This window comes from Columba livia, chromosome 20 (assembly GCF_036013475.1).
Source record: "Columba livia isolate bColLiv1 breed racing homer chromosome 20, bColLiv1.pat.W.v2, whole genome shotgun sequence".
In the NCBI taxonomy this organism is placed as follows: Eukaryota; Metazoa; Chordata; class Aves; order Columbiformes; family Columbidae; genus Columba; species Columba livia.
Window position 1 is genome coordinate 165,057 of NC_088621.1, and position 27,806 is coordinate 192,862.

At 45.2% G+C, this 27,806-nt stretch overlaps 1 protein-coding gene across 6 annotated transcripts in view; it reads right to left on the reverse strand.

Moving 5' to 3' along the window:
• PITPNM3 (PITPNM family member 3) overlaps positions 1-27,806 on the reverse strand; it is a 52,840-nt gene that overhangs the window by 17,141 nt on the left and 7,893 nt on the right. For 3 of the 6 annotated variants that reach the window (XM_065036519.1, XM_065036522.1, XM_065036520.1), the window contains 7 exons: positions 23,758-23,853; positions 16,596-16,703; positions 11,863-11,910; positions 9,362-9,438; positions 8,119-8,354; positions 3,054-3,243; positions 1,051-1,170 (listed from right to left, as the gene is read on the reverse strand). In XM_065036519.1, coding sequence (XP_064892591.1) covers positions 1,051-1,170; positions 3,054-3,243; positions 8,119-8,354; positions 9,362-9,438; positions 11,863-11,910; positions 16,596-16,703; positions 23,758-23,853 — 875 coding nt within the window. The remainder of the gene's footprint in view (positions 1-1,050; positions 1,171-3,053; positions 3,244-8,118; positions 8,355-9,361; positions 9,439-11,862; positions 11,911-16,595; positions 16,704-23,757; positions 23,854-27,806) is intronic. The other 3 variants (XM_065036523.1, XM_065036521.1, XM_065036524.1) reach the window with 3 other exon arrangements.

A 27,806-nucleotide genomic window follows, 5' to 3' on the forward strand; every position in this document is an offset into this window, starting at 1 on the left:
TGATCCTCACCCTCATATTCGTCATCAGCCCTGGCACAATCAACCCCAGAGCAGGACTGGGATGCAGGAGGACCGTTTCTCCATTTAGTTTGCTTGCAATGCACTGTCCTCAGCGCTGGTACCGCCCAAGGCCGGCTGCCGAGAGTGCAGAGCCGTGTCATGAATGGCGAGCAGTTCCTCCTGGAACCGCTCAGAGGGGTCTCGGGAGTACTCCCGTCACACAACTCCCAACCGAACCAAGCAGGCCGGTATCACTGAGCCCATTTTGCAGGAGTTAGGCAAGAGTCAAGAGATGAAACAATGTGGCCAGGGTCACAAAACCATCAAAGAACGGAGCGTGGGCACCTCATTCAGTGTCAGCTCTAACACATCACACCTCCTCTCCATATCCATCTGAGTCTGAAGTACTTAAGATCAGTTGAACTTCCATTTTCTTTAAGTGTTGAACACAATAATGAAGCTTACATGCCAGCATTACTTTAAAAAATTGTGCTTTTACTTTCATAAAATCTTTCCTGGATCACAATTAGAATTAATCCTCCCTCCTCTGCAAACATAGCACTCAAACAGCCACATTCACAGATCCTCGGGCGACTTGTGTTCCTCATCAGGCAGGAGGCATTCTTTCACCAGCCACTAAAACTTATTAACGAACACATTTTAATGCTAGACGACCTCCAGGCAGTAGCATAAGGAATTCCAGACCCTATGTGAAGAAATAAATTATAAAGAGAAAAGATTTTGGCAAAAACAGGAGTCTACCAGAGACTGAGAGAGGACACGTTTGCACGACAGACAGGGATAAAATAAAGGGCACTCAGTAATCCTGCTTTAAAGTTTTACAGATAAAGCCTTCCCTAGTGATTGCTATATATTGTAAAACTGAAGCTGCAAACTTCATTTCAGACAGCAATTTTTTGATACATGAGCAAAATCCCATGATATCGTGGCAATTTACCAAATACTTAAATTTTCTGTGGTTTATATGGAGACGATTTCCTCCAGGAAATTAATCTATAGGGTTTCAGCTGTGCGGAGTTTTCTCTTCACCTGGATGCTGCTGATGCTTCCTCTCCTGCTACTGTTCCGACTCTCATCAGCCGTATTAGAATTATAGCAGATGGCATCAAAGCCCAAAATTCCTCCAATGCAGTCACCAATGAGATACACCTGAGGAAACAGAAAGAATTTTTTGGGGGAGATGTAGCGTGGGTTTTGTTCTTTAAAAAAGCACCACAGCACTGCAGAGGAGCTGCTGTCTCACTTTACACCCGTGTTTCTGGTTTTCACACCTTAGGTCCTATTGCAGCTGAAAATGTGGAGCCACTTTCTCCCACTTCCTTTTATCTCCAGACATATGCCCAATGCCAAGAATATTTGTCTCAGGGACTATTTTGACCAGCTGGGAGTTCTGCCAAATGGGTTAAAATTCTTCCAGCTGCTTGCAGCTCAGATCACCAGACAACTGGTCTCACAAAGACTTTAAGCCACTTAACATTTCCTTCAGAGTCATACAGGGAAGAGCATCAAGCCAGATCAACCACAGACTGGGACTCCCCTGGCAGGACGAGGGAACAGAACTTTTAAATGAGGTATTAAGCAGAGCGATTCATTCTTGCTTCATATTTAATGTAAACACACAAACTACATTCAAAGTGTAGATCTGTGAATTAAGATACACACAGTACTAAAATTGATAATTCAATAGTTGGGGTAATCACGCTGGAATCCACCTCCCCGGTCAGTCCCACGGAACCCCTCTCCACCCCGCCGGAGGTGACTCCTCCCTGCCCCTCCGCCTGTGCCCGAGGACGCTAACGGCTGCGTCACCTTTCTCCTGGGTAACAACCCCACGGTTCCACAGGCTGTAGCAACCACCTCTCTCCAGTTCTCAGACTGAAGCAAACATCCAGTCCTTTGTTCCCACCTCAATTAGTTTAACAGAACACACTACCTCTCCTTGGAAAACTTAACTTGCTTCTAGCCTTAATTCAGCTTACCTACAACACTAAACTACAAATTTTGGGTAACAGGATGTTGTACATGATTTCTTCATTGTAAAGTGTGTAAGGAAAAGCAAGTGCTTCAAGATGCAGATAGGGAAAAACCTCAAACCTCTCAGTGCATCCCCACATACCACACTCTTAAAATAGCACATTTCTTGGGATAAAAACATTTTAAAAAATAAAATAAAATATAAAAATACATGAAGGTAACCCTGTATTCTACATTAAATGTCTTTTTTCTTTTTCTGAAGCCTGGAGGTCACCGCACTTTAAGGAAGTGCACGTTTCCAGCTACATAGAGGGCCTCATCACAGAATAATTTCAGTAACTCACACAGGGCAGAAGTACCGTGTTTATTCTAGGTGAAGCAGGAAAGCAGCGGGGTTTGTAGCCTAAAGATGGAGAAGCAGGAGCAGTAACTGTGACGTGTCAGCCAGGAGAAATCTGCAGGTGAGTCACAGCGGAAAAATCACCCAACTCCCCCAGGTGACACGGGAAGGCCGCAGCGCTGCTGGCCGCCGAGCGCTTGTCTTTTAAGTTTCTTTACTGTCAATTGTTTTATAACTACTGTGATGGACGCAAAAGAAAACAGCAATAGCTAAATGTTGGATTCCTTTTGCTCTTAGTGAGAAAGACCCCAGCTTTTCTATCAGCTATAGCAGGTGTGTGAGAACTCAGTAACACAGGTTATCATCTGTCGTGGGCTGGCACGCTTGTTCGCTGCTGAACACACCACACAACTAAGGCTCTTATACATCAGCAGAATTCACAGTAAGTAAGAGCTTGGGGGTCAAAATGCTTGTGGGAGAAGGCACGGTATCTCCTACCACCTGAGTAGGTCCAGGTTAGATACTGCACAGGGTTCCAGAAGTGTCTTTCTCATGGTGGGCACTGCGAAGGCATTTTGCATAGGTAATGCCACGCTAACACTCATTCATCGTATTCACAGCATTGTTCCACAACTCAATACCCTGAACACAATGGCTTAAGAAGAAACAGCCTTGCTCCAAATAAATTTTACTTTGATGTAAGAGAAAATAGTCCTACCTGTCCATTAAAACCAGCCCCATCTGTAGATTTGAGAAATTCATTGTAAACTTGATTGGCTCTACTGATCACCATGGCAACTGCCTCCTGGTACTGAGGGGATGAAACAGCCAGCAAGGGCAAGGCAGCCAGTGGGATGTGGTCTTCACTGCTGCTGAGACAGCTCTCATCATAGCTGTAGGGACTGAGGCTAGAGAAGGACAGGCTATCATCAGGAAAAATGCAAGAGGCAGCACACAGCATTAGAGAATGAACAGTTACTTACTAACAGAAACGGGTTGGGCTATTGCAGTTCACAATGACAGAATACAGGAAGGATCATTTTCTCACAGAATTCAACTGCTTAAAAAAATGAAGGAGTTACTGCTTTATGCGAATGGGATCATGCTAGAAGGCACTTCTGTAGTTAAACATACTTGGTACAATTTTTCCACATACAAGTAGACAATCTAGAACAACAGAGAGATTATTCCATTTTGGCATTTTTTTTTCCCCATGTAACAACTTACTACATCAAATAATGGGATCCAACCATCATAATGGAATATTGTTTCCTAGAACACAAGTGTGACACATGTACGCATATATAAACATCTCTCCAAGTGTCCCATCCTTTCAACAAGCTTGAGCAATGCTGTACACATTCTGAAATCATACTTAAATGTCTCCCTACTAACATTTCACCAAAAGGAGGTGACTAGACTGAAAACACAAGCTTAAATTTGATAGGATGTCAACTTTATTTTCGCTTGGACGTGCACCTTGTACGTTTCTCAGCAAATCCGCCAGTCGTGTCTTGACGGATTTTTACTGACGAGTGGGACGAGGTCACAGGGCGCCCCGGCCGCGAGCACGCGCGCGTGTGCCAGGTTCTGCCGCGGTTCACTGGCTGTCCCTTGGAGCTCCAACTCAGAAGTACTTTGGATAATTCAGCTCATCCAAAGTTCATCCAAAACTGCAAGCGGGCGACTTCAACACTGTTTTGTATTCATGCTCTTCAGGAAGTTGGTGGGCTATCCCAATATTAAAAAGCAAGCTGCCTGAAACAGAATGAATCTATGTCTTTTCTAAAACCTGCATGCTTGAGTCTATTACGAGGGTAATGGAAGAAGAACAGAAGACTTGCCATGCTCAGGTATGGAAGCTGGTCTGTGTTGAGTCCTGAGCCCACTGGACATCTCCACGCTTCCCGCTCGCTGAAGCCCTCCAACGCTGGCGTGTTTTCCATCCAAAGCGGTGTAACAGTTTCCATGTCCTGGAGCTCGGCTGCTCTGCCAAGCTGTGTCAATTCAGTAACTAACACAGCTTCATTTTGCCAGCTGACTAGATCATCCAAGTGCACAGCAGACATACAGTTACGAATACTACCTCTAAAAATGAAAAACGAACCTTAAAAACCTACATTAAAAGGCCTCATTTACTATAACAATTGGTAGATAACACCCCAGAAAGCAAAAGGGAGGAACACAGAAGGAAAAAAAAGTTAAATGAATGTTTGAAATGGACAAAAAATACCTTGTGCATGTTTCCATAATAGAAGTAAAATGCAAACAATATTCACAAGAGAACTACAAAAACCAGAGTCAGTGGCTGAATAAATAGCTGGCAATTTTTTTTTTTTTTTTGTGACTAAAGGAATATAGATTAAACTGAAACGGAGCAATTTTCGTCTAGACCATTAATCACTGCTGACTGGCTCAGAAATGAGGCCTTAGGTTTCTTAATTTCCATTTATTTTATTGTAAAGGTGGCAGCCACATAGACCTCTGTTATTATCATAGACTTAGACACAGGCAAGAAAGATCCAGACCACTGAAAATGTGGCGAAACATCAGCACTGGAGCCAAGAGGAACACAAGCCTTGTCATCTTGATGCAGTGGCAAGACACCGCAGGAGGTCCTTCCAAAGCACACACTTGGAAATTCCACACTTTCCCAACGGCTGGAGAGGGAAACCACAAGGAAGCAGCTGGAATCACTGAGTGACAGATAATCGAGTCACCAGTGCTAGAACCAAACACCTCCCTGACCAAAGGCAGCAAAGACAAGCGGCAAGACGCGACCAGCCTGCCCGGCGGCGAGAGCGCGCCTGGCCCCGGGGAGAGGGGACGCTGGCACAGCGGCGCCCGCCCGCTGGGACCGCTCCGGGGAGATGCGGCTGAGGGCTATGTGACCTTGGCGGGAGGCGCTGAGGAGGAAAGGAGGCACAAGTGAACAAAAGTCTATTCTGAATGCAGAAGGCATCTGGCTAGATGCAGATCAAAACAAAATACCAGTCCCTCCTCAAAACTTCCTCAGATCAGCAGTCCTTGACCACGGCAGAGGTGGGAGGAGAAAGCAGAGGGGGAAATCATCCGTATGTTAATACTTGTCTGGATAACACAGCAGTTTTTTTTAGGTTTATGATTTGGCTATCTGCACTCCATGCTGACAGTCCTAGGGACTTGCTATTTCTGTCTCTGAATGCCAGAATACGCATTTACTTCCTCCGGTTTCAGGATAAAAGAAAAACAAGTAAAGGGAAATACTCAAATCACAATGACTGGAATTCTCCATATACTTTCTAATTGAATTATAAAAGTATTTTAAAAAAATCAATTAGGAAAATGCAACACTAAGAGCCTACACGGCAGGACCAACCTCTGTGCAAGAGGTATGTAAGGGGCTGAGCACTCCAAAACTCATCCAACAAAACAATCTCATTCCATTGTTCATCTGTTTGTTTTCCTACTTCAGTGTTTGCCTCCTAAATTTAACTTTTTTTTTGGCCTTTTTTTCCTTCCGTCTCCTCCCCCGACCTTCCCCCCACATCTGCAGTTACTGTTCTCCAGTGTGGCTAATACTGTAATTCAGGAGCTCCAGTCTAAGTGTGAATCGGTGTGTGCTCATCAAATCATATGCTATAAAAAGCGTAACAGTTGATCCACTCTGGCATATTTTTTCTCCCTGAAAAAGGAAGAGATGGTTCTCTTAGAGTCATCTAGCTGGAACTAGAATGTGCCTTAGTTTTAACCCTTATCTATCCTTAGCAGCAGAAACAGAGCCAAGTGTCACAGAAGATCATTCTTACATCATAAATGTACATAGGCTGCATAAACAGTGTCTTTCTGATTTATATGAGAAATACAGGCAACTGAGTGTCATAGGAATAGATGGGAACAGGCCGGATTAAACAATCAAACGTTTACTAGATGGAGTGATTTTGCCTTGAAAGATCCCTTTCCTTCGAGCCGCTCTGTAAGCAGGAGGAGAAGCACACAGGTGCATTCAGACGAAAAGTCCCAGGGGAAGCCCCCTGGGCAGGCCTGGGCAGGCTCAGCACGCAGACGCGGCACAACTCGGCACCCGCGCCAGGGCGCAAGGGGCTGTGCTCACCTGGCGTGCACCACGCCTGCGCATTCAGAAGACGGAGCGTACATTCCAACCAAACAAGAAATCTTGTGCTGCTGCTTAGTCAGTCATGTGGCTCACCCTCGATGAAACGTTACAGTAATTAAGAACACACACTTCCTCCGCCCCAGTTTGCTACATGAAATGTTTAACACAAGTTTATGCTCCACGGCTGCATCCTGGAGTTCTGGCTGTGAAAGCTGCTGGCATGAAGCTGCAGAAACGCGAGAGCACAGAATCATCTCTCCTTTTGTCACCCCAAACGGATGCGTCACAAGCAGCTCCACGCAAGAACACACCAAAGCAATACCAATCTTATGTCAGTGCTGGCAATGATTCTACAGGACGTGCAAACATCCAGCTCTGCTCTTGTCAGCCTGGTTGAATACTATGTGCTGCAACACGAGGAAATCGAAAAACAGAGAAAGAAAGTGGAAGCTCCACTCATTTGGGCTGCCATCACACACTCGTCCTTTCACTCTACCAGCTCTTCTTCCAGACAGCTGAAACCTGCAGGCACTCAATTATGGGATACCCAAAAGACACTACTGAGCCCTGTGTCAATCAATGGCCTCGATGAGCAAGGATGACCTCCCAAACACTCTTTGATGCTTCACCTCCTCTTCTAACATCAGTCCTCTGCTTTACAGGGCAGTGACTTGGACATACACACACACACCTGTTTTCCTGGTTGTTTCAGTGTCCTTTCCCCTTGCTGTGAACAGTCAGACACACCTTCCTTCCTTCCTTCCAGTTCTGCTAACTCTTCTTCCTATATGCCTGCCACAGCTTTAAGTCCAGCTAGTACTTCAGAACATTCACGTATTCCCCATGTCTCCTCTCTAACTCTGCGACCTGGAAAGCAGACGTCACCTTTCCTGCACGTTACGGTCCAAAATATGGTTGTAGACCTCTTCAACCTCAACTCTTCTGCAGGGTTTTCTGCTCAGGTGAGGTTCAAACGTAACCTTGGGCACTATACTGCAACAAAAAGTATAAAAGCGACCATCACTTAGGGGAAGCCCCAGAAAAAGCTGACAGGAGTTTCTCCTTGCTTAGAAAAGAAGAAATCAAGCAAACCTGATTCTCTTCTCCCCATTAGTACAGAATTCACTAGATAGTCCTGGTTTAGACCTGCAGAAGAGCTGAAGCGGGCCCAAGAGCGTGTGTTTCTTTCTCCTTTATCTATCATGTCATTTAAAATATTTATGTCAAGAAAAATATCACTAAGGAAAAAAATGTTACCTGAAAAGGTTCTCTCATTTAACGAGTGAATTTCAAGACTGAAAAAGTGGGTGAGAAAGAGTAGCTACTGAAGCGGATATGTCCAATGGAAATTTCTATTTGTTATTTCTAAATGAATTTCACTAGAGCCACAGGGACAAATAACATCAAAAATATTTTAAGATGTTAATCCTTTCCCCTACTGAGTATTCTGTATCTGCTCAGCTATCCTGTAGAATGCTGCTTGGGCTAGTACCAGAACCACACGATCGGAACCGCACTACCAGAACTGACAGAATATAATCGATTATCATTACAACACTGTGGAGCCTCGCAGTAAGCAAAAGATTAAGAAGGATTCACAACATTTCATTATGAAAAGGACAGGTCACAGAGAGCCACTCGAAACCACACTGTAAAGTCAAACATTAGAATATGCAAATCAACTTACTTGGAAACAAGAGAGAAAGCTGCTGAGCAGATTGCTGGGCAGGGAACAAGTCTGATTAAGATGTGGCCCAAAGCAGCAGGGAAATGGGCTTGGGTCACCTTCTCAAACACAGAACTGAAGGTGTTGATGTCTGCCAGCTTGCTGCTGAGGTCCCCGCCTCCAGTGTCCAAGATGTTCCCCCCATGCAGGATCAAAATTAGCACATGAGTTTTGCAGTTCTGGCGTTGAACTCCTTCCTGTGAGAAAAACAGGGAACATGAAGGGAGGAGGCGTTTCTACGGGCAGCGTTGCTACACCCGGTGTCCGTGTTCACAAGCAGATAGCAGTGACTTTTTTCCTCCCACCTCCGCTGGATGTTCTTGTGGCATTTGCCTTCCCTGGCGGTGTGTGTGTGCGCACGCCGTGCCACAGTTAATCCAGTTCTGTCTAAACCAGGTAGAGCACGCTGTGCTCCGCCAGGAAACCCTTGCAGCACAGAGGTGGGTTTCCTATCAACAAAGACTATAAACCAGTTCGTGTACATCAAAAGCTATTTAAAATATATTGAGACTGGGGAAGAATTCCAGCATCCACAGACAGCCCAAGCGAACGTCTGTCTAGGGATTGCGAACAAGGTCGCTGCATTTACTGAAAAGCTTCTAACTCAAAGCATCACAGGTTCTAGAAAGATAAATGTTTTCTGCCAAACACACGCCCTGTAACAGCAGGTGATGCAGCTCTCCCCGCCTTTTGAGACTGGCAACGTTTTATCAACGTGAAAAACGGGGCTAACTTACCCACACATTTACTGAAAGTGTGAAAAACCATATCATTGCTGATATCCATAAACCTCACAAATACATTTATGAATATGTGAACACAGGCATACACAGACAGTAATCAGTGTGCTCCACAGAATGAACAAGATGTTATGAACTTGAGACTGGAAAAACATTTTGAATGTCTCAACTCCACTTTTTTCCTTCTTTACGCCTGGAGAGTTACACGCGCTCCAGTAAGAACTCACTAACACATTAGAGATTCGGAATTCTGCTTCACTGTGGATCACACGGCTCCTGGAGACTTCCAGTTCCTAACCAAATATGAACACAAAATAAAAATAACAGTAACATGTATTGTATTTGTAACTAGCTCATACTTCCACCTACGTTAATGATGCAACGTCTACAAAGCTTGTGATGACATGACAGTATTTCCACATGACTTGGAAATCAGCACAGCTTGTTATGGGAAACAATCTCACCTCACTGTCCTCCTGTATTTCAACACTGCTCTGTGCCGGGAACCTTTGTTTTCTTAAAGAGGCTCTATATAATTCACCTGAAAGGAAAAGAGACATAGACCACATAAATATTCGGCTGGCCCATCTTTTACAGACACCTGTGCAGGCAAGGCACATCTCTAGTTTCAAGACAGAAAGATCTGTTCACGGGAATCCCGTGGACAAACAGCCCAACAGACAGGGGCTGTATTTCAAAACTTCAGCTCACTCAAGCGTCGCAGCCGGAAAATTCAACTTGACTCCCCAGGGCCAGCAGTTCTGAGAAAAACTGTCAGGCCCTCCTCCCGCCAGACACACACACACACACCTCAGGAGCCAACGGGAAAGGGCTGTACTAATGGAAATATCAGAGTAGGTCACTGACAGCTCTCTCGAGTTGAACACGTCTTCCTCTGTATCTTCCAACATGTCAGAAGAAAATAAACCCATCACATAACACTATAGATCACTCCATTTACTGTTTTCCGGGCGTCCTGAGTTCCCAGCCTGCTTGCGGCTCCGCTCCGTCTGATGGGTGTTTACAGGCAGCCTGCCAGACCCCAACTGACCAGGCTGTAATTTCCACCTAAAAGTACTGAATCTAGTCCTAAGCACTTTCTGAACACTCCCTACTCTTCTGCACCAGGGTTGAGGGCTAATTCTACAGCAGATTCTACCACGATCATTCCTTAGAGCCACTAGAAATTTATTTAACCTCTGTGCCTACGTTTCTCTGTATTTAAAAGCAAGGTAACTACTCTTGCTTTCCCGGGAGGCAAGGATCTAAAGGTTTAGTCATTTAATATTTGTATAAAACAAAACAAAACAACAAAACCAAAGCACCAGAAAACAAACCCAACAGTAACACCACACACCCATAAACCCTGAACTTCCACCAAATGCAACTGCTTTCTGAAGTCTCTGCAATTTAAAGCTGCTTCTACTTAGAGTTGTTTCCAAGAGCCTGTCCAGAACACTTATTTTTTCTGGAGGTCGTCTTTGAAAACCTGGCAGGTTTTTAACCCCTCAGCTCACAACGGAACCAGCACCACAGAAACATTATCTTTGTGTCACGAAAAAGGATTATTCCGGGCCACGGGGCACCACCTTACAGTGAACCACGGTGTTTGTGTTCAAGGGATTGCTGAGACAGGGAACTCAGGCTCCTCAACACCTGCTCCCAAACCTCTTCAGTTACGTATACAGCGCATCGCAGCGGACAAAACGCTTCCCCAGACTACGTGTGCGCTGTTAATTAGGGTGGAATTCAGAATAAAAACAAGAGAACTTGCTTTAGGTACAAAGCACAAGGTGGTGACAATTCCCAAAGAAAATTGCTATTTCCATTTTCATGCCCCCATGAGAAAATACGCTGTTTTTTGCCATCTGCTGTGCTGTTACCAGCCATTTATAATGACAAGTCCATCATGAGAAATATGTTCACACAACGGCTGTAACATATGCTTTCTATTAACAAATGATGAAGAATACTGTGATACACTGCAGATGCAGTCTCACAAACTGCACTGTTCAGAAGAAAACGATAGCGCGTGTCACGGAGCCCAACCCTGTTCTGGACGTCGGAACACAGCAGAGAGCCTGCGTTAACTTCCACGCTGGCTCTTCCTGAGTCACTCTCGCACGCACGCGTGACCAGATCCCGCACAGATCCCCGCAGAGCACTGGGGCAGAAGCGACGCGCGGGGTTCCGCCGAGGACCCAGCCCCGAGGGCTCCTCCGCTCCGGACCTCAGCGCGGGCCGGGCACAACTTCCAAACGGGGAGGGGCTGGCCCAAGCACAGGCACAGGGCAGCAACAGCCCACAGACACCCCACTGCATACAGGAGCACAACCAACAACGGTCCGAGACAACTGTGGTGACAGAAAACGCCTCTCATTTCTGTAAGCCAACTTGCTCTCTTTCACAAGCAATGCACAAAGCAGCACAGGAAGATCAACAGCACAATGCCAGGGGAATACGCTCCTCAAAGTGGCGCAGCAGCGGCAAGGGAACCCTACCAGTGCCAGGCATGGCACTGCTTTTCATTCCTACAGCACTCGGAAACGTTAACAACAACACCTCTTGCACCTCTTCAATCGCAGCTGGAAGCAGGAACTCTGGAGCACAAAGCACCGAAGGCTTCTATGCTCCAAACGGAGCCACATTGCACTGTTCTGCGTGAGCTATTGTGTGTCCCAGCAGCCCCACCCTCCAAGGCCACATCTCTGCCACTCCAGCCAATGCTATAAGGCACTAATGCCTTAAATAATGTTACAGGCACTTGCTTGATACACTTTCATAGTCCACATTTAAAATAAATACATTCAAAACAAAACTCAAAGGAATCCTAATCCTAGTCCATCCACACCCATCTCCCTTCCCAACATAACACCAGACCTGTGCTGGTTAACATTTCTATTCTATTCTCTTTAGTTGTTGTACAGTCTTGCTACAAAGAAAAATGAGAAGAACTTCAGCTCACGTTGTTTTTCCTGTAGAAAGCCAGATGAGCAAAATGCAGACTCTTCACCTGCAAAAGGAAAAAACACAGAAACCAAAACACGCGATGTGAAACAGGATTGCTTTACACGAATATCAATCTCTTTGCTTTTTTTTATGGTATTGCAGTAAATATTCTGATTTGCTTCAGTGGGAATAGCTCAGCACATGGCACACTTGACAACTGCTCTAATCTATTCATCAAAATGGTTAGTCCAGAAGCCAGATTTTACTCTTCATTTCAAGAAACGCATCATAAGCAATGAAAATGTAGCTAGGAGTTCATTTGATTGCCTGTAGCATTAGCCACTGAATCTCTAGATAACTAAGAATTAGCATAGCTTATCTAGCTACACAAAACAGATGCTTAGTTCAAATATTTAATTAGCAGTGCTTTTAATCATGTCTCTGTCCTTCCATTCCTTCCATCCCAGTCCACTTGTCCAAGGAAAGTTGCAAGTACAAAGGGATTTCCTCAGATGCAAATAGAAAAACCTAAAATACAGACACATTAGGATACAGGAATAGAGGGGCCTTTCATTTAGTTTGTGCATATAGATAAAGGTCTCCTACAGCACTCAGGCCGTTTCTGCCCTGGAGAGTAAACACCTTTGCCACATTCTGCTGCTACAGAAATGAAAGCCCAGCGGTACCAGCCCACAGCTGCTGCCGGAGCCGGGACGGAAACACAGGCTGCTCCATCCCTTCTCTATTGCAGATTCCTTCTGCCCAGGCAAAACTCACTCTTTCCTGGAGCCTACCCACTACTTGAACATATTCAAACATGCAATAGAGATGTTACTTTTCTGCTGAGACACAGTCTGACTAAACAACAGAGGCAATGCTATATTCTGTGTATTTGGAAATAAAAACCAGACTGGTGGAATGACAAGGAACAGGTGGTGGCACTCCACGCTATGGGAATGAACACTGCCCATTTGCAGCGGCCTGCCCCCTGATTTTTCAGTTTAGTGGAAGCTTCTGCTCGATGCCTCAAGAGCACTACAGAACCTGGACGCACTGTTCCTCACCTCGGGAATTCAAAATGCTGTTACGCTAAACCCCATTAGGGTTTATACGTAGTGAGCAATAATTTTCCTCCTCTGATGGATGCGGCAGTACAGAGTAAGAGCTCCGCCACAGTTCTCTTCTTCTTCAGATGCCCCAGCTACTCACAACTGACCACTTGGCTTTTAAAGGGAGTAAAAAGAAAGTTAAAAACGACAGCCTCTTCAATCTACAGCATAGAAATCTACTCTTCTCCGTTCTTTGTGCTGAAACTGCAAGCAAAGAGCCCACCTTGGGACCTGACCTTTGAGGAATGAAAATTATTTGAATGAACCACTTTCCAAACTCCACATACAACCTCTTTCATTTTCAGTTCCTCACCACAGACATTCACAGACTGTTGTCCTGCCAAAGAGCCTGGGTCACCACCATTATCTGCTTTCGGCTGTTACGGAACAAGTATTATCTGCAACAGCTCACAGGAAAAGTACCTGCGGAGGCAAAGCTGCGCCAGCCACTGCCCCGGAAGAACCCGCGGAGCTCTGAGGAAGGCGAGAGCTGAAAGTGAAGCGCGGGTCTCCTGTGACGAGCACAGCGCAGCCTTCCCAAGGGCTTACACACGCGATTCTACCAACCCCAACGCAACCGGAAAACGGGTTTCATGAGAAGTCCTTCCCACGACAGCTTTCGATGGCCCGCAGACAGAAATCCTCCATCTCAAAAGAAGAACTTCTGATGGAAAGTGAAGTCAATTTCACTACAGAACTGAAATTCATTTTTATTTGGTAGGTTTCAAAAAACAGATAATTACCTCATTTTGAAGCTTTACTAACAAATTGCAACTCTGAATGTAAGTTTGTAGCATCTAGATTCAGGTCTTTTGGTATGCGTTACTGTGTCTCTCCACATTGGTCGTTGTTACAAGAGAACACCAAGAAGAGAGCGGGAGGAAAAATTACACGAAAACATGAAGGCAAAACAAAAACATCAGAAAGGAAACGCTTGTTTTCAGATACCAAGTGGCATACAATCGTCATCACTGGTGTGAGAACAATTATGTCAAACTTGGGAAAGGAGGGCAGAGAAAAGGAGATGATGTGCCTCCAGACGGCAGGACCGCGGCACGGCGCCCAGGCGAGAACGCACGCCGATGTCAGCACGTGGACCAGATCTCAGTCCGGCCTGAGAAAGCAAAGAGGAAGCAATGCTCCCTGCAGCAGGACCCAGCTCTCGGCTAAAAAATACTTTAGCCCTCAGTTTAAACTTCCTCCCTTATGTGTGTATTTGCTGAGCTGTATTCTGGAACATACAACATCACAAAATTAAATGACGGTAGTTGCAGAACAAGAGTAACCCGCCCTAGTATAAACTGCTGCCATGATGATTTGCAGAAATCAAATTCACTACTTCTCTCAAAACCTGCTGCTAGAAGGAAACTCTTCTTTACACGAGCCATCTGATGTGTTCTAGAAAGCTGTTGACTATTCTAGTTTCCAGCCTTCCCTTCCACTGTTCAGTAAGCCAAATCTTCTGTTTGCCATTCTCCCCATTATTAGGCAGTGGCAGATGCTACTGCAATAAATTCAGTAGCAGCGCAAACACAACAGCCGGCTGCGCACAAACACCCTTTAACTAACCACAGGGCTCCAGGAGGACACGACAAGGAGCGGGAGATCACAAGTGCCTGGGGAAGGAAGAGAGCAGCTGGTTCCGCAGCAGCCCCTGTGGACAGAGGCCAGGCGGGCTCCGAGGAGACGGGAGCGCCGGCGCGGGCTCAAATCACGGCGCTGAGCGCGGAGGCACGAGGGCGTACAGAGCTGCTACTTTTAACATCGAGTGTTTGGACCATTGCATAGATGCTGGAGAACCACAACAGGGAAGGCATCCGCATCAACGTAATTTATGCGGCTCTACAAGTTTTTAATTCAGCTTGATTGCTGTTTCTGTTATTTTCTCTAATGAAAACTTAATACATTTAAATGCTGCTGCCAGGTTTCCACCAAACTTATTCCTCCCTCTGATGAGAAAGGTTGTGCTGGTCAAGTGCTCTCAGCTGTACTTACTGAGAATCAATGGCTAAATTAAATTAGGTACTTGCCATTTACAAAGTTTTCTGAGAACCTTGTCTGTCCCGCAGTGGAACTGCAGCGTTACTTGCGCAGAATGCAGTGGGTCTCCAGGTCTGCCTAGAGCATACTGCATATTCTCATACATCTTCATTTGTCGAAAGAGCCCATAATTATGTGCTTTATTAACCAATTTATTAAACCATGAAAAAGGACCAGTGCTCTGCTCTCAATAATCTTTCTATCAGCCTTGTTTCTTAACAGTAGAAACCTTTAAAAACAGTCTCTTACAGCTCTTTCCTTAGCGCACAACACAAATGACACTACAGGAAAAACACACAGAACACTGCGCGCACACACACGCGCACGCACGCGCACGCACACGCACAGCAGCGCCAAAGAAAACCGTCCTCGTGTCACGGGAGCTCAAATGAAAACAAGCATTCTGAATCTTTGCCAGCCCTGGAAGAAACAGAGAAATATCTGCAAGAATGGAAGGACAGCTGGTTCGTGGCAAGTTATTTAGAAGACTAACTCATATTTGATGCAATACTGTATTAATTTTTGTCACTACTTTGTAGCGGAGAAAATGGCATATTTACAAAACATATAGGTTGTCCTAAAAATTGCCATTGAATCTCTGACTCCAAATGAAGTTTCCAAGCAACGTGAGGCCTTGATATCATTGTTAAAAGCAAATGCAGAACAAAGAACTTTATTCTTCTCTAACAATCTGTTTCACAATTGTAAATACACTCTGTGTATTGTGTCTACCTGTCAACTAAGTACTATAAAAATAAATCATTCTTATGGTAGGTAATCAAGAAGTTTGTGACTCAAATATTACTTTCATATACCTGCACACTCTAACAGACCTGTTCACAGCTATCTTCAAGATTGACAACATGCAGCAAATCCATAAAGAAAAGCCTCCTGAAAAGGCTCTAAAAATGGACAAATTCATCAAGTTCTTTAAAAAGCTAGATTAATTAGCAAGCACCATTCTGCACGAGCCCTATACCACTGATAGATAAGGAAGTTAGGTCCTCCTCTCTCCCTAAAGTCAATGAGGTAACTTTAATTTCCAAATGACTAGGTAATTTAAGAGCCAAAGTAACAATTAAAGGAAGACTGCTTAGGCTTTTGTCCTAGGTCCCATATTCTTACTGGTGTATGAATGCCCATTTCCCATTCATTTCAGAGGCACATAGTTACCTAAACATTTACCTAAAACTGGCCCCAAATACTCCTGAAAGTACGCGTGCCCTCAAAAATTACAGATAATGATTTGTTGACTTTAAGGAGCAAAATAACCCTGTGACAATGACCAACAAGGCTCTTATATACCTTGCGGTCTCGTAGTCTATCTCACAGTTGTGGAGCGAGTCCAACACCGACCTCCCACTGAAGTCAATAAACTTGTATTACCTGGCCTGCCAGAGCAGAAGTTTTCTCCTGAAAGAGATCATTGCAGTTCACCTGACAGCCCTAAAATACTGCTCACATGGCTGTGTAGACCTTCTAACTGTGAGATACTGTAAATGATATTTCTGCCGAGTATTTACATAATATCTGACAACTAATTGCTTCAGTAGCCAGATTTTCTTGTTAACTTTAACACGCAAGGCAAGCTAAACATTACCTTGATTTTCTTCCAGCTTCCCAATTGTTTCTATCTGTTCAACAAGGTCGTTTGAGTTCCACTGGCTCATCCCTATGAGAATGGCACTTTTTCCTTCCACCATCTCTTCTGTAGGAGGAAAAAGGAGAAAATAATAAATTGCAGTGACGGACAAGAGAAAAAAGACAGAGTGAGAACTAGTAATTGAGAGAGAAATAAACACTCATCATGGTCCCTGATGGGCATACAAAACAGGTTAGCATACGCAGGACTCCGAGGAAAACTGCTGGCTTACTGATGCACCCTACAGCATCCCCACATGCTTCAAACTGCCGGAAAACCATGGAGAAGAGAGGACTGCCTGCATTTTTGCAAAGCAGAGGGAAGAATGGACACACAGACCAGTTCAGGGCATAAATGAATCCAAGTTCAAGGCAAGTGGGAAGTAAGGAGGAACAAGCACAGAATAAATTGTGCCCTTCTAAGGAAAACAGGAGTATTTGTTTCCCTTTGTCTTCTCATAACGAAGTTGTAAGACAAAGTAACTTTTGTAAGGATCAACTGCATCTGGTGCTTTAACTTACCAAAGGAGGCAAATAACAAGAACAGACTCCAATGCTGTGAAGTGAAACTGTATTTGAAAATGTAGATTGGTTATGAAGGTCAAGCCTGCCTGTGCAACAGGAACCCCCTGGGGCCCGCCTAGGTCTGCATGAGGAGCAACGGTCTGCCGCTGCCCCGCAGGCAGGCGCGGCGCTCGGTCCCCGCGCCACCGCGGCGGCGGGCGCAGCACGTCCTGCCTGCTGCCGCCACTCTGTGCCTCTTCAAGTGACTGACTACAGAGATGTGCTCATCTATTTTGCGCTAGGAAAAGTAAAGTGGAGCCTTGACATTTTTGTGGGCAGTCTGGTAAGGAGAGAGAATACCTTTTATCTGTAATATTTTTTTCCCCTTTTATTGATGATGCTTGCTTGAGATTGAAAGTCATAACAAAATTCAAAGTGAGTTGTTTCCCCAATTACCCTTACTGAATACATAAATTTGGGCTTGAGTTTTTGTGCCCATTTAAACCTTTACCATACCACACTGTTTCTGAAATGCAGTTAGTCCACAAAGAATGCAACTATACGCATCTAAGCAAAAGATTTCCCCCTCCTCTCTTCACGCGTTTGCTTATCCCCAGCCCTCTGCTGCTGAGCTGCTGGCAGCACAACACCCTGAAGTCTACAGAACGGAGAACTTTCTGCATGCCACATGGAAAGCAAGAAACAAAGCAAAGCTGGGCAAAAGGAAACAGTAGAATGTTCCTTCTCCCCCTCTCCACGGATTTCACTAAATGAAGTAGCTAGCCAGGGCAGATGAATCAACAGCGATAAAACGTACAGCTGCTCCATCTCAAACACAGGTGCTCGACTCCCCGTTCACGAGGCTGTCAGCCGGAAATTCATTTGGCCCCAGCTGTTTTTCAGAACGTAAAAGCAGCTCACCGGAGTGCTGTTTTAACTGTGCCCGCTGCTGTGCCCTCTGCCTCTTACTTCAGGCTGTCTCTGAAGTGCAAATTACACATGGGCAGATGCAAAGCCTGGGACAGCTCCCAAATTCTCCCATACAGAAACACGGTACTGAACTCCAGCAGCACTGCGCAGAAGGTCCTTTCAGCTGCACGAGTATCAAACGTGGACAAAGTGGTCTGTATAAATAACCGAGAATGGGTGAGAAATACAGGTAGGAAACATTACAGGAAACTGTAATGCTGTAGATAGAGTCAGGATATCAAGCTACTTCATTTCTAGGAGGTGAAAGCTACAGTCTGTCTCCTGGACAGGTTCTCCTCAGCGCAGCACAGACAAACTCCTGCAGCTTCTCTGGTGCTCTGTTTAACCCACTGATAATGCCAATTACCGCAGCCCACACATGCTTTCCTCTACCAAACATACAAGCTCCCTCATCACCCAGAGAGCTTCTGAGCACAGAAACGCCTTCTGCCTCTTTTGCTAGTATCTATGCTTTTGTGTATATTTATTTTCCTGACATTTAAACACTTTGTTATAGCTGACTGTTTGGGAGAAAGTATCTGTCATCACGAATAGACACCATCTATGTATCTGCTTCAGGCAGCAGCTTCAAAATATTTATGAGCAGGGAGGTTTAGAAGACTGTTGCATACAGTTTGCACAGAAATATCTGGAAACTCTCATACTTATATTCGTCTCTTGTAAAGTCTTGTAAGCAGAGGAGGTGACAAAAGACCATGAGTGGACTCCATGGATATAATATACTACAAACACCAGACAGAAAGAGCCACTCCAACGCCACAGATGCACCAGTAGCACTGTCAACATCAGGCACTTGGGGCTCTTCCAAATGAACGGTCAACCACGTCTCATCAGCAATTAACGTGTCACATGGAAAATAATACACAGAAGTGCTTCCCATGGACGTTTGAACTTGAGGCAGGGGGAATGACACCCACTAAAAACTGAGGCAAGATACACATCCTTACATTAAGACATTCACAAGCCATCTTTGCAACACAGCCTTTCTTAAAATTACCGTACCTGGGTGAATGAGGATCAGCATTCCCACAGCTTGAGGCTTTTTGCTAAGCACAGCAGAATTTTCCATCACACTGCTGCTCGGAGCACAGGCACACCAAGGAGCGCTCAGGCCTCCCAAACTGCCACTCTGCTTCCTCGACAGCATCTCCAAATAATATTCAAGTCGCTCAGCACAGCATTTTAAAATCATATAAATGAGACTAGTGGATCTATTTGCAGGAGAGGAAGGTGCAGCAAATTAAGGGCAGCTCTTAATTAGCAAAGAGCTGCCATGGCCTCTTCCATGAATAAGAATACTGAGAAAGCACACAGAGAGCCTGTCTTGAAATATATACCATGTATCTATTCGCTTCAACTTTATATAAAGCGAAGTAATACAGAAGACAGTGCCATAGGCTCATCTGAATAAGGCAAAACTAATGACAAAAGTTTTTAGGCAGACTCAATAAACCTAGCTGGAGAAACGAGGCGGCTGTATTCCAACAACCTTTTCAATCCTTAGCAAAGCCGCCAGCAGGCTCTTAGCCCAACATCTGCTGCAGCTGCTCACTCGCGAGGCAAGGAAAAAAGAGCCCTCACATTCCAAACCAAAAGCCCAGTGCACAGGTAGAGAAATGATGAGTAGTGACTTATGTTTCTGACAGGTCCGGTTCTCACCCGCTGGACTAGTTTAAATCCAGAATAACCGTTTACGGCGGAGTTCATTTGAATTTAAAGGAGGTCAAAGAGTGGCTATAGGATCCCCTGTGAATGGCAATACTACCATTTGCATCTTCTCACAGACACGCCAGCAACAGTTAACTTTGCTGCTTCTGACGGAGTCCACAAAAGCCTGAAATCACCTCCCAGGTGCTTTAATAACAACCACCAACAGCTTCCTCTTAAATACCACTCTGATTTCCAGCCACCTGCCGGAAAAGATTTCTCATAGTTTACAACTGGAAAAATGAAAACCTAAAATAGACCATATGTACTCACAGTCCACCTCTGTTTACCCACTACCTCATTGTGCCCCCCGTGAAGAGTCCAATGCCCAAACAGGACCAGTCTTTAAGTGACACCGTCACTCCTTTCTGTTATACAGCATGATCCGACATGGTCAGTTTTGCCACGTCTTCTCCACATTATTCCCGAGTCGTACATTTAAAGTCTTCCTGGAAAGGACATCTTGCTAACTTTGTGAGGGGGTATGAAGGAAAGTGTTTTCTGAATGAGAACTTGTAACAGAGCTCAAATGCCGTAGGGAACGTTTCTGTCACTCCACAGGGCATGGATAAAAGGGTCACAGTAAGTATGTAGGTGGAAGCTTACATACACTCGCTTTGTTTTAGCTCCCAAATGTATGGATTGCTCTTTGTGCTTTGCTCTGCCAGCTGCTGCAGCCAGCGTGCTTTGTGCTGAAATTAGACATGGAAGTTGCTAAACTTGTCAACAGTGCATAAACTCCCCAAAATAGGCAGGGAAATAAGGAGTGCATTTTTTGAGCAGAAAGTCAATATACCAAGAACAAAATTAATCAAGGTAACAGGGCCAGAACAAGAAGAATCTTAGATTTGTCTTCATACTAGTGGTTGGAGTCTAGCTTATAAAAAAGAAGAATTGGAAGTGTTTACTAAGGAGCATGAATGCAACACAGTTTGCAGTACATGGACTCAAAGAGAAGAGTTACACAGCACCTGTTAAAATAAATGCCTGTTTGGGAAGCAGCACACTGACCAGGGCGGGGAGAGCCACGCCGGTTGTCAAAACAAGCGCCCCCGGCTCCTGCACCACACGTGGAAACCAAACCAACCGAAAGGCTTCCCAGCAGTGCTCCAGCACACACACCCTGCCTCACCGAGCACACAACTGTTTCTATGCTGAACTCACACACATCCTCCCTCTAGACTTCTGCACTTATTCACTGACTTCAACAAAAAATAACAGCTTTCACAATTAGCCGCTTTGGATATGGCCCCAGACTGGGATTAACATTGGCCAGTTTCCTGCTCTCATTTTGCTCTTGGAACTCTGGCTGACGTGTGGCTGCTCCCTACACCACCAGGGACCGGGAGCGGTGGACGCGCCGCGTTCCAGCGAGCAAAGCCGCCTGGCCGCGCGGTGAGCGCCGCTGCCGAGGCCCCTCCTCAGCACCGGCTTCTGCTGCACGCTCTCGAGCGCCAGCTACCTGGGTGCACCCACGGAGAGGGAGGCTAGAGGGCTTTATTATTATTTACTCACACATTGGAAAATACACATTTGTATACACAGGACTTCCCTCAGCTTTGCTCTTCTTCACCTTAATTTTCTAGAACAGTCATAGTCCTAGAAACATGATGCAATTACAGTTTCCCATTACGGGCCCCATTAGGAGCAGCACCCCACAAAAAAGCCTACAGGCCATCCCTTCTCAAGAAAGCACAAAACCTCCCATTCGCATCAACAGCTCGTGAGCGCTGGCGAGTCCTTTCACAGCCCACCCGCCAGCAGCTGGCGGGCGACCGCTGCTCGTGACAGCTTGTCGCAGCTCACAGGCTTACAGGCCCCTTCCGAAGCTCAAAGTAGCCTCTGTGCACCTATTGCAGGATTTACCCAAGTTGTAAATATACACGAGGAAAAACCACTTGTTTACTCAGCACACAGTTCTCCTACCCAAAGACAAAACCAAACAAACCCCCAAAACCGCACACCCACACTGAACAGCCTTCACCTGTCACGCTGGGCAGCACTCGTCTACTTGCCCTGTGCTGTGAATTCAGCAGCAGTTTCCAGCAGCTGAAGCCCTCCTCCCGCTTTCCAGCCAAGAGGCAAAGCAGCATTAACTGCAGGTTTTCAGACCACGAAGCACGTAGGATAAGCAGAGCCATGTCCCTTAGCAGGACTCACTGTACACGGGGCAGCAATATCACAGTAGCAAAGTGCCAAGAAAGACTGAAAGAGCTTAAAACAGTTCTGGATGGCAAATAACTCAAGTGTCCTGGTGAATCCTTCCAGCTGTTCTTACTGCGTGGAATTTGATACTGTCCACAATTATCTTACCATGAATATTTCAGTCCATTCATTTCATGAAACCTAGCCATAAACAGCCCCATGGAAAGAAGAGAGACTACTATTTCCTCACCAAAAGCCCTGGACATTGTATTTCATCCTGCCTACTCTCCACTGCCGGGATCTGCGATCCCCTGGACGATGCACGTTTCTGCGATCCCCTGAAGGACTTCCATAGACTGAGATGGATTTCAAGGGCATGGATTCTCATGAGACAGAACACAAATACCTTGAGACTTTGCTTTTGCTTCTAAACCACAAGACTACTAGCTACCATTCCTGTGGTTAAAAAAGTAAACAAATATGTACCTACACACATATGCCACACGCAGTCTCTCCCCCAAAATCTTAGTTATGCATCCATATCAGCTTTGTACCTATGACAATTTACAGCACTCATAACATGATGTTAAATTCCCATAATAATGAAGTATCCATCTGGGGAAAGAAAAAAAAATCACCTCGGTGCCAGGACGATCGGCGCAGCGGCTGCGGAGCCCGCGGCACCGGCGATTACAAGGGACAAATCGGCTCACCACAGCTATACTGCTTTTCTCTCCCTGTGCAGACAGCTGGAACACCCCTGCGCTAAAAGTCTCTTTCAGGTAAGAAAGCCATTTGGTTCAGAACAGGTATAAAAATCCAAAACAGCATTCAGCCATGTATTTTCTGCAGCACGCACTGGCGCATGCACGCACACCGAGCTCTGAATCTGCACTCAGAGCGCTCACATCCCGTTTCAAATAGAGATGGGTTGCTGAATCCCAGCGCAGAAGTGCAGATCTGAGCCAGCTTCTGGCTGGGCACGAGCTGGCACTGTGACATCAGACAACAGACAGTTGGACTTTGTGCCTCAGCCCACCCATAAATATTTTTTAAAATGCTCTCATTTATTTACCTGAGTCACTTATTTCCTTACTCTTCCTTTGATTGCTTCTTGATTCTCAGATATAGAACCCACTACACCAGACAAGTAGGTATTACTGTAGGCCTAGCTGTATGGGAACAGGGAAGGAAACTGATATTTGATGCATACCTCATGTCTCGCGCTTCAAAAAGGCCCTGAATTGAATGCACACCTTATTAACACAGGCAACAGATGAGGGAAGTTGGTTCCCCGGAATATATTTAAGAGTGGGGGTATTTTAAACAAAACAAACAAACCTACTATAGGATGTCCTTTCAAGCAGAGGTTCCAGCCACTTCAGTGACAGTTTTGCCAGAATGGAAAACCCAGGCCACCGGTTGTGAGAGCGGGCCACCAGCGCCAGCCCCCGCAGCCTCCTCGGGAACCGCGAGCGAGCGCTCCAGCTGCAGCAACGGGGCTGCGCCCCAGAGACCCCGCGACGCTCGGGACTGTTCAGTCACGCTGCTCCTAACACCGGATCCAGTCCATGGCAGCTCGCTCACCCACGCCAGCACCCACCTCCAGAAAATTTAGGCCCGTTCACAAATCCTTGAGAGAAGATCCGATGTTCTTTTTTCAGATCTCAGTCTGAAGATAACGCATGTTGTCAGTTCAGCCCCAAAGGAGCTTGGTTACTTGCTGCAAAACTGGGGAGATAACAGGGAGGGGAAGACTAGAACCATGTACTGACCTCGCGCATCAAAGAATTCATCATCGGAGCTCTCCACAGAGTCTTTGAGGACGTTCTGCATGTGCCACTGAGCAGCACTGAATCGGCGTGGGCCAGCTGGAAACACAGAGAGACTCACGTTAACCCCGGGGAATCTCACCTCTGCTCAGGCTTAACGAGAACAACGGTCACAAACAGCTCGTGTAGATGGCTCAAGAGAGTGTTGTGGTCGGAGCACGTGCTTTAATCTCGACAGGCAGCCAAAGTTCCCAAGATGGCACAAAAACTACACCTCTCACTTTCACCTAACAAAAGCAATTAAAACAAGTTCTTGTTAAAGATCACCCTGCATCACTTTCAGCTAACGCAGTGACTTGAAAAGATAAATTCTGTTGAATTCACAAGGCTGTTCAATTCCAACACTCAAACTGTACATTGTTTATTAAGTAGCATTTCCCCGGGACATGGCAGTAGCTCCCATTTAAATTCCGCTTCACTTCCATAAGAAATGCCATCCTATTTGGCTCACAGATTTAGAGACAAGCTACTGCATTCTCACTCACCGAGCTGGTTCCATTAGACAGCTTTGTTTTGCTGGAGCCTGGGGCTCTCATTTGGCGCCTGCCACTCGAAGGCAGCAAGGTGAAACCACATTAGAATAAGTACAGTACCAGATGCAGTCATGACAGCTCAGATGGTCCCAATGGACTGTCATATTCAAACTAATCTGTAATTAGTAAACCAGACCTGCCTAACTATATCAGTTCTCCTCCGATCTACAGCAATTCAACACTAGAAAGTAGTAGTAAAATGTATTATTTATATTAACAAAGTCCCCCCTCATATCAGTGGGGAACCAGGGATCAAATTCCCCATATCCATAACAACACTGCAGCTGTTGGAGAAAGGACTCTCCTTGCCAAACAGAAGAATGTTCCTGGCTTTATTAAGTTCTCTAAATGATGACATCAGACCTGAAATCTAACATCCTGTGGCCCTGTCCACAAAAGCCATCTCCCTCTCTCAGCAGCTCGGGCAGGAGAAGCATCCTTCCACGTTATTCTGGGGAAAACATGACCCATTCTGGGTCACAGGCTTTTGTTCTACTTTCACTCCATCTATAGATGAACTAACTAGAAATATGAATGAAAGGTGGTAGGCGGAAGCAGATTTTAGCTGTCCAAAAATGAAGTAAAAAAAATAATCAGTTAACAGCATTTTATTAGCTAAAAAAAAAAAAAAAAAAAAAAAACAAACAAAAACAAAATAATTGTTTATTAAGGAGGCATTGTTCATTACAGGAATACAGTGTGTGTCGGGAATGCGTCCAGTGATACCCGGCAGCTCCGGAGAATGCACACAGATCACATTTACTGTTACGGATTTCTGGAACTTTTTACTAATGACAGGGAAGAGCAGAGTGAGCTGTTCCTTACCAAACACCACCCTGCTGTCTCTCCATTCAAATATCTATTTGCTAGAACTTATCACTGCAGCTGTCGAAACAGTGGGAGAAAGAACACTAGTCTGAACTTGTAATCAAGAAAAGTCTGTGTTTGGCCAGTGCTGGGAAGACCAAGAATTCCAACATTTTAAAGCATGAGAATGGGAAGCAGCACCTTTTTTAGCCTCTGTTTTTATTTCTGTTTAAGAAATTCCTAGTAACAATATGCAATGTTTTTAAAGGCTACCATTTTTTAAACCATCGCACAAATACTGAAGAGATATTTCAGGCTTTTACTTAACACAGTAATGTGCATATTCAGGTTGTTTGTTAAAAAATACCACTGCAAAAGTATGGTTTGCAAGTTACCAGACTGATACACAGAAGACGAGTTTCTGTCGAAAGGTATTTAACAAGTATTTGCACAAGATGCTCCAAGTCGCTTCCACAGCGATATACACTGTCCACTGCAATTACACCAAAGTGCCACCATCGCAGAAGTCAACCTGAGACCTCCGACTCCTCCGCCTCGGCCTCCGGCACAAGCCAGGGCTCCAGTGCTCCCTGGCAGCAGGGACAGCGGTGGAACACCAGCACACCTCACAAAGGTACCTCTTTCTCGACATCTGGCTTGCACGTATCCAGGCTTGGATTGGATTGATCGTACATGATCGTTACTAGGAAAATAAACAATTACAGTGGTTTTATATTGCAGCATGTACAGTAATACAGAGGACCTCCTCCAACGCAGAGACTGTTCTATGTATTCTGTGTTTCCCACCACTTCACATAATGTGATCTCAGTCTAGGACTGAAGTTCCTGGTTATTACAACAAATCAAAGAACAGAAACCCCACAGACTACGTAAAAAACAATGTACAGGCAGATTAACAAAACAGCAGTTCTGCTTTTATTACCTGTGGTTATGACCGAAGCCATGCTGATTGGCTACGCTGAGGAAAAAAGAAAACAAAACAAAGCCCACACAAGACACCACCAGGTCCTGGGATCACATTTGGTACTGTACTTTTTTTCAGTCAAGCATCCACTTGAAAAACTCTCCAATTATGCATTCACCTGATCCAGTCAGTATGATTCACTGAAGACTCGTTCCTCATTATGACTGTCATTCATTTGCTATGATTCATTGATACAGCAGAACAACTGTTTAAAGACCTCATAACAGCCACTACTTTTCCTTAATTCCCAGTTCCCTTAAAAATATAGATAAATTTGTACTCACTTTAAGAAAAAGAAGATTCTCGCCTTAAGCTGTTTGCAGACCAAACTACGGAGTAAAAAACCTAAAGAATACAATTGCGCGCAAGCAGGTGTTTGCAAGGATGCTCATAAGAAACTCTGTGGCGTGAAGCATCCCAGAGAGACATTGAACTGTGTGTCTCAAGCTCACGCTGCGTAATTGCACAAATGGCACAAAAGGGCACAGAACTATATTGGAAAGGGAGCAATCCACAAACCCTGTAACGGCGATGGTGGTGGAAGAAGCATAAGCAAGAGAAGATAGACTGGTGGGGTAAAAAGGCACTGGAGATGAAGGACAGCGAGGACGTGTAAGGACCTGTGTATGAAAAGGTCTGCGTTTTTTTGGCCAGGTCAGACAATGCAGCCCAGGAGCAACGTGGTGGCAGATATGAGATTTAAATGTAGAACGAAGCCGAGACCTCCGGGTGCAAGCAAAGCGGATTCTGTTAAGTCAATCCACACCCGCTCAGCCACACGGCTGCTCAGGAAAGCTCACTGATACTGCACAAATTCACTGTCTTGGCTCTAAATCAAAGCATACCTATAAATGACAAGCAATGCACAATGTCTGTGCAGCATCTACTTGTACTAGTAACTGTTCTTTCCTGTACATTTCTTACCAGAACCTATCCAATTTGCTTGGGTTCTGTCTCATCTTCTGATTCCCAAGTTCTTTTGTTTTCTTGTTTTCTTTACTCTTTGGCAGTAGGGGAGAATATCTTCTGATGTGTTCATTTTTAGGCTTACAGAGGTTGTGTTGGTTTTTCAAAGCAGGGAAAGACAAAGAAAACTGATTTCAAGCATGGCAATTTCAAAACGCTTCTGCAAAACAGTCCTGCTTCTTAGCAATAGCCTTAAAATAAGCCCAGCCAGACAAAAAGAATGTGAATCTCAAGGCACAGCAATGTAACGCAGCAATGAGCACATGCAGAGTTTTACATAATCTGTACAAGGCCCAGATATAAAGAAAAGTAAAGAAAGATGCCTAAGTACTTAAGTACCCTTGAAGTCCCACCAAAGATCACTACTTACCTCGACTGTGAGTAGAGCCCTGTTCTGCCCTGCAGCTCCGCCAAATTCCATTGCTAACTTGATGGGATGCAGAACACATCTGAGTTTTGCAGAGTTTGTCAGAATCAGGTTTTTCTACTCTGTTTGATGGTAGTAACTGCTCTAGGGACTCCTGCCCTTTATGTGCCGCTGTCTAAGCTCTGATCCCAAAGTCCAAGGTCAAAGAATTTATCCACATTTGCACCAGAGAAAGCTTTGAAGTTGTATGGGGTTAACATGGCAAGGTTTTGGCAGCAAAAGGGCTACAGGGGTGGCTTCTGTGAGAAGATGCCAGAAGCCTCCGCAACGTTCA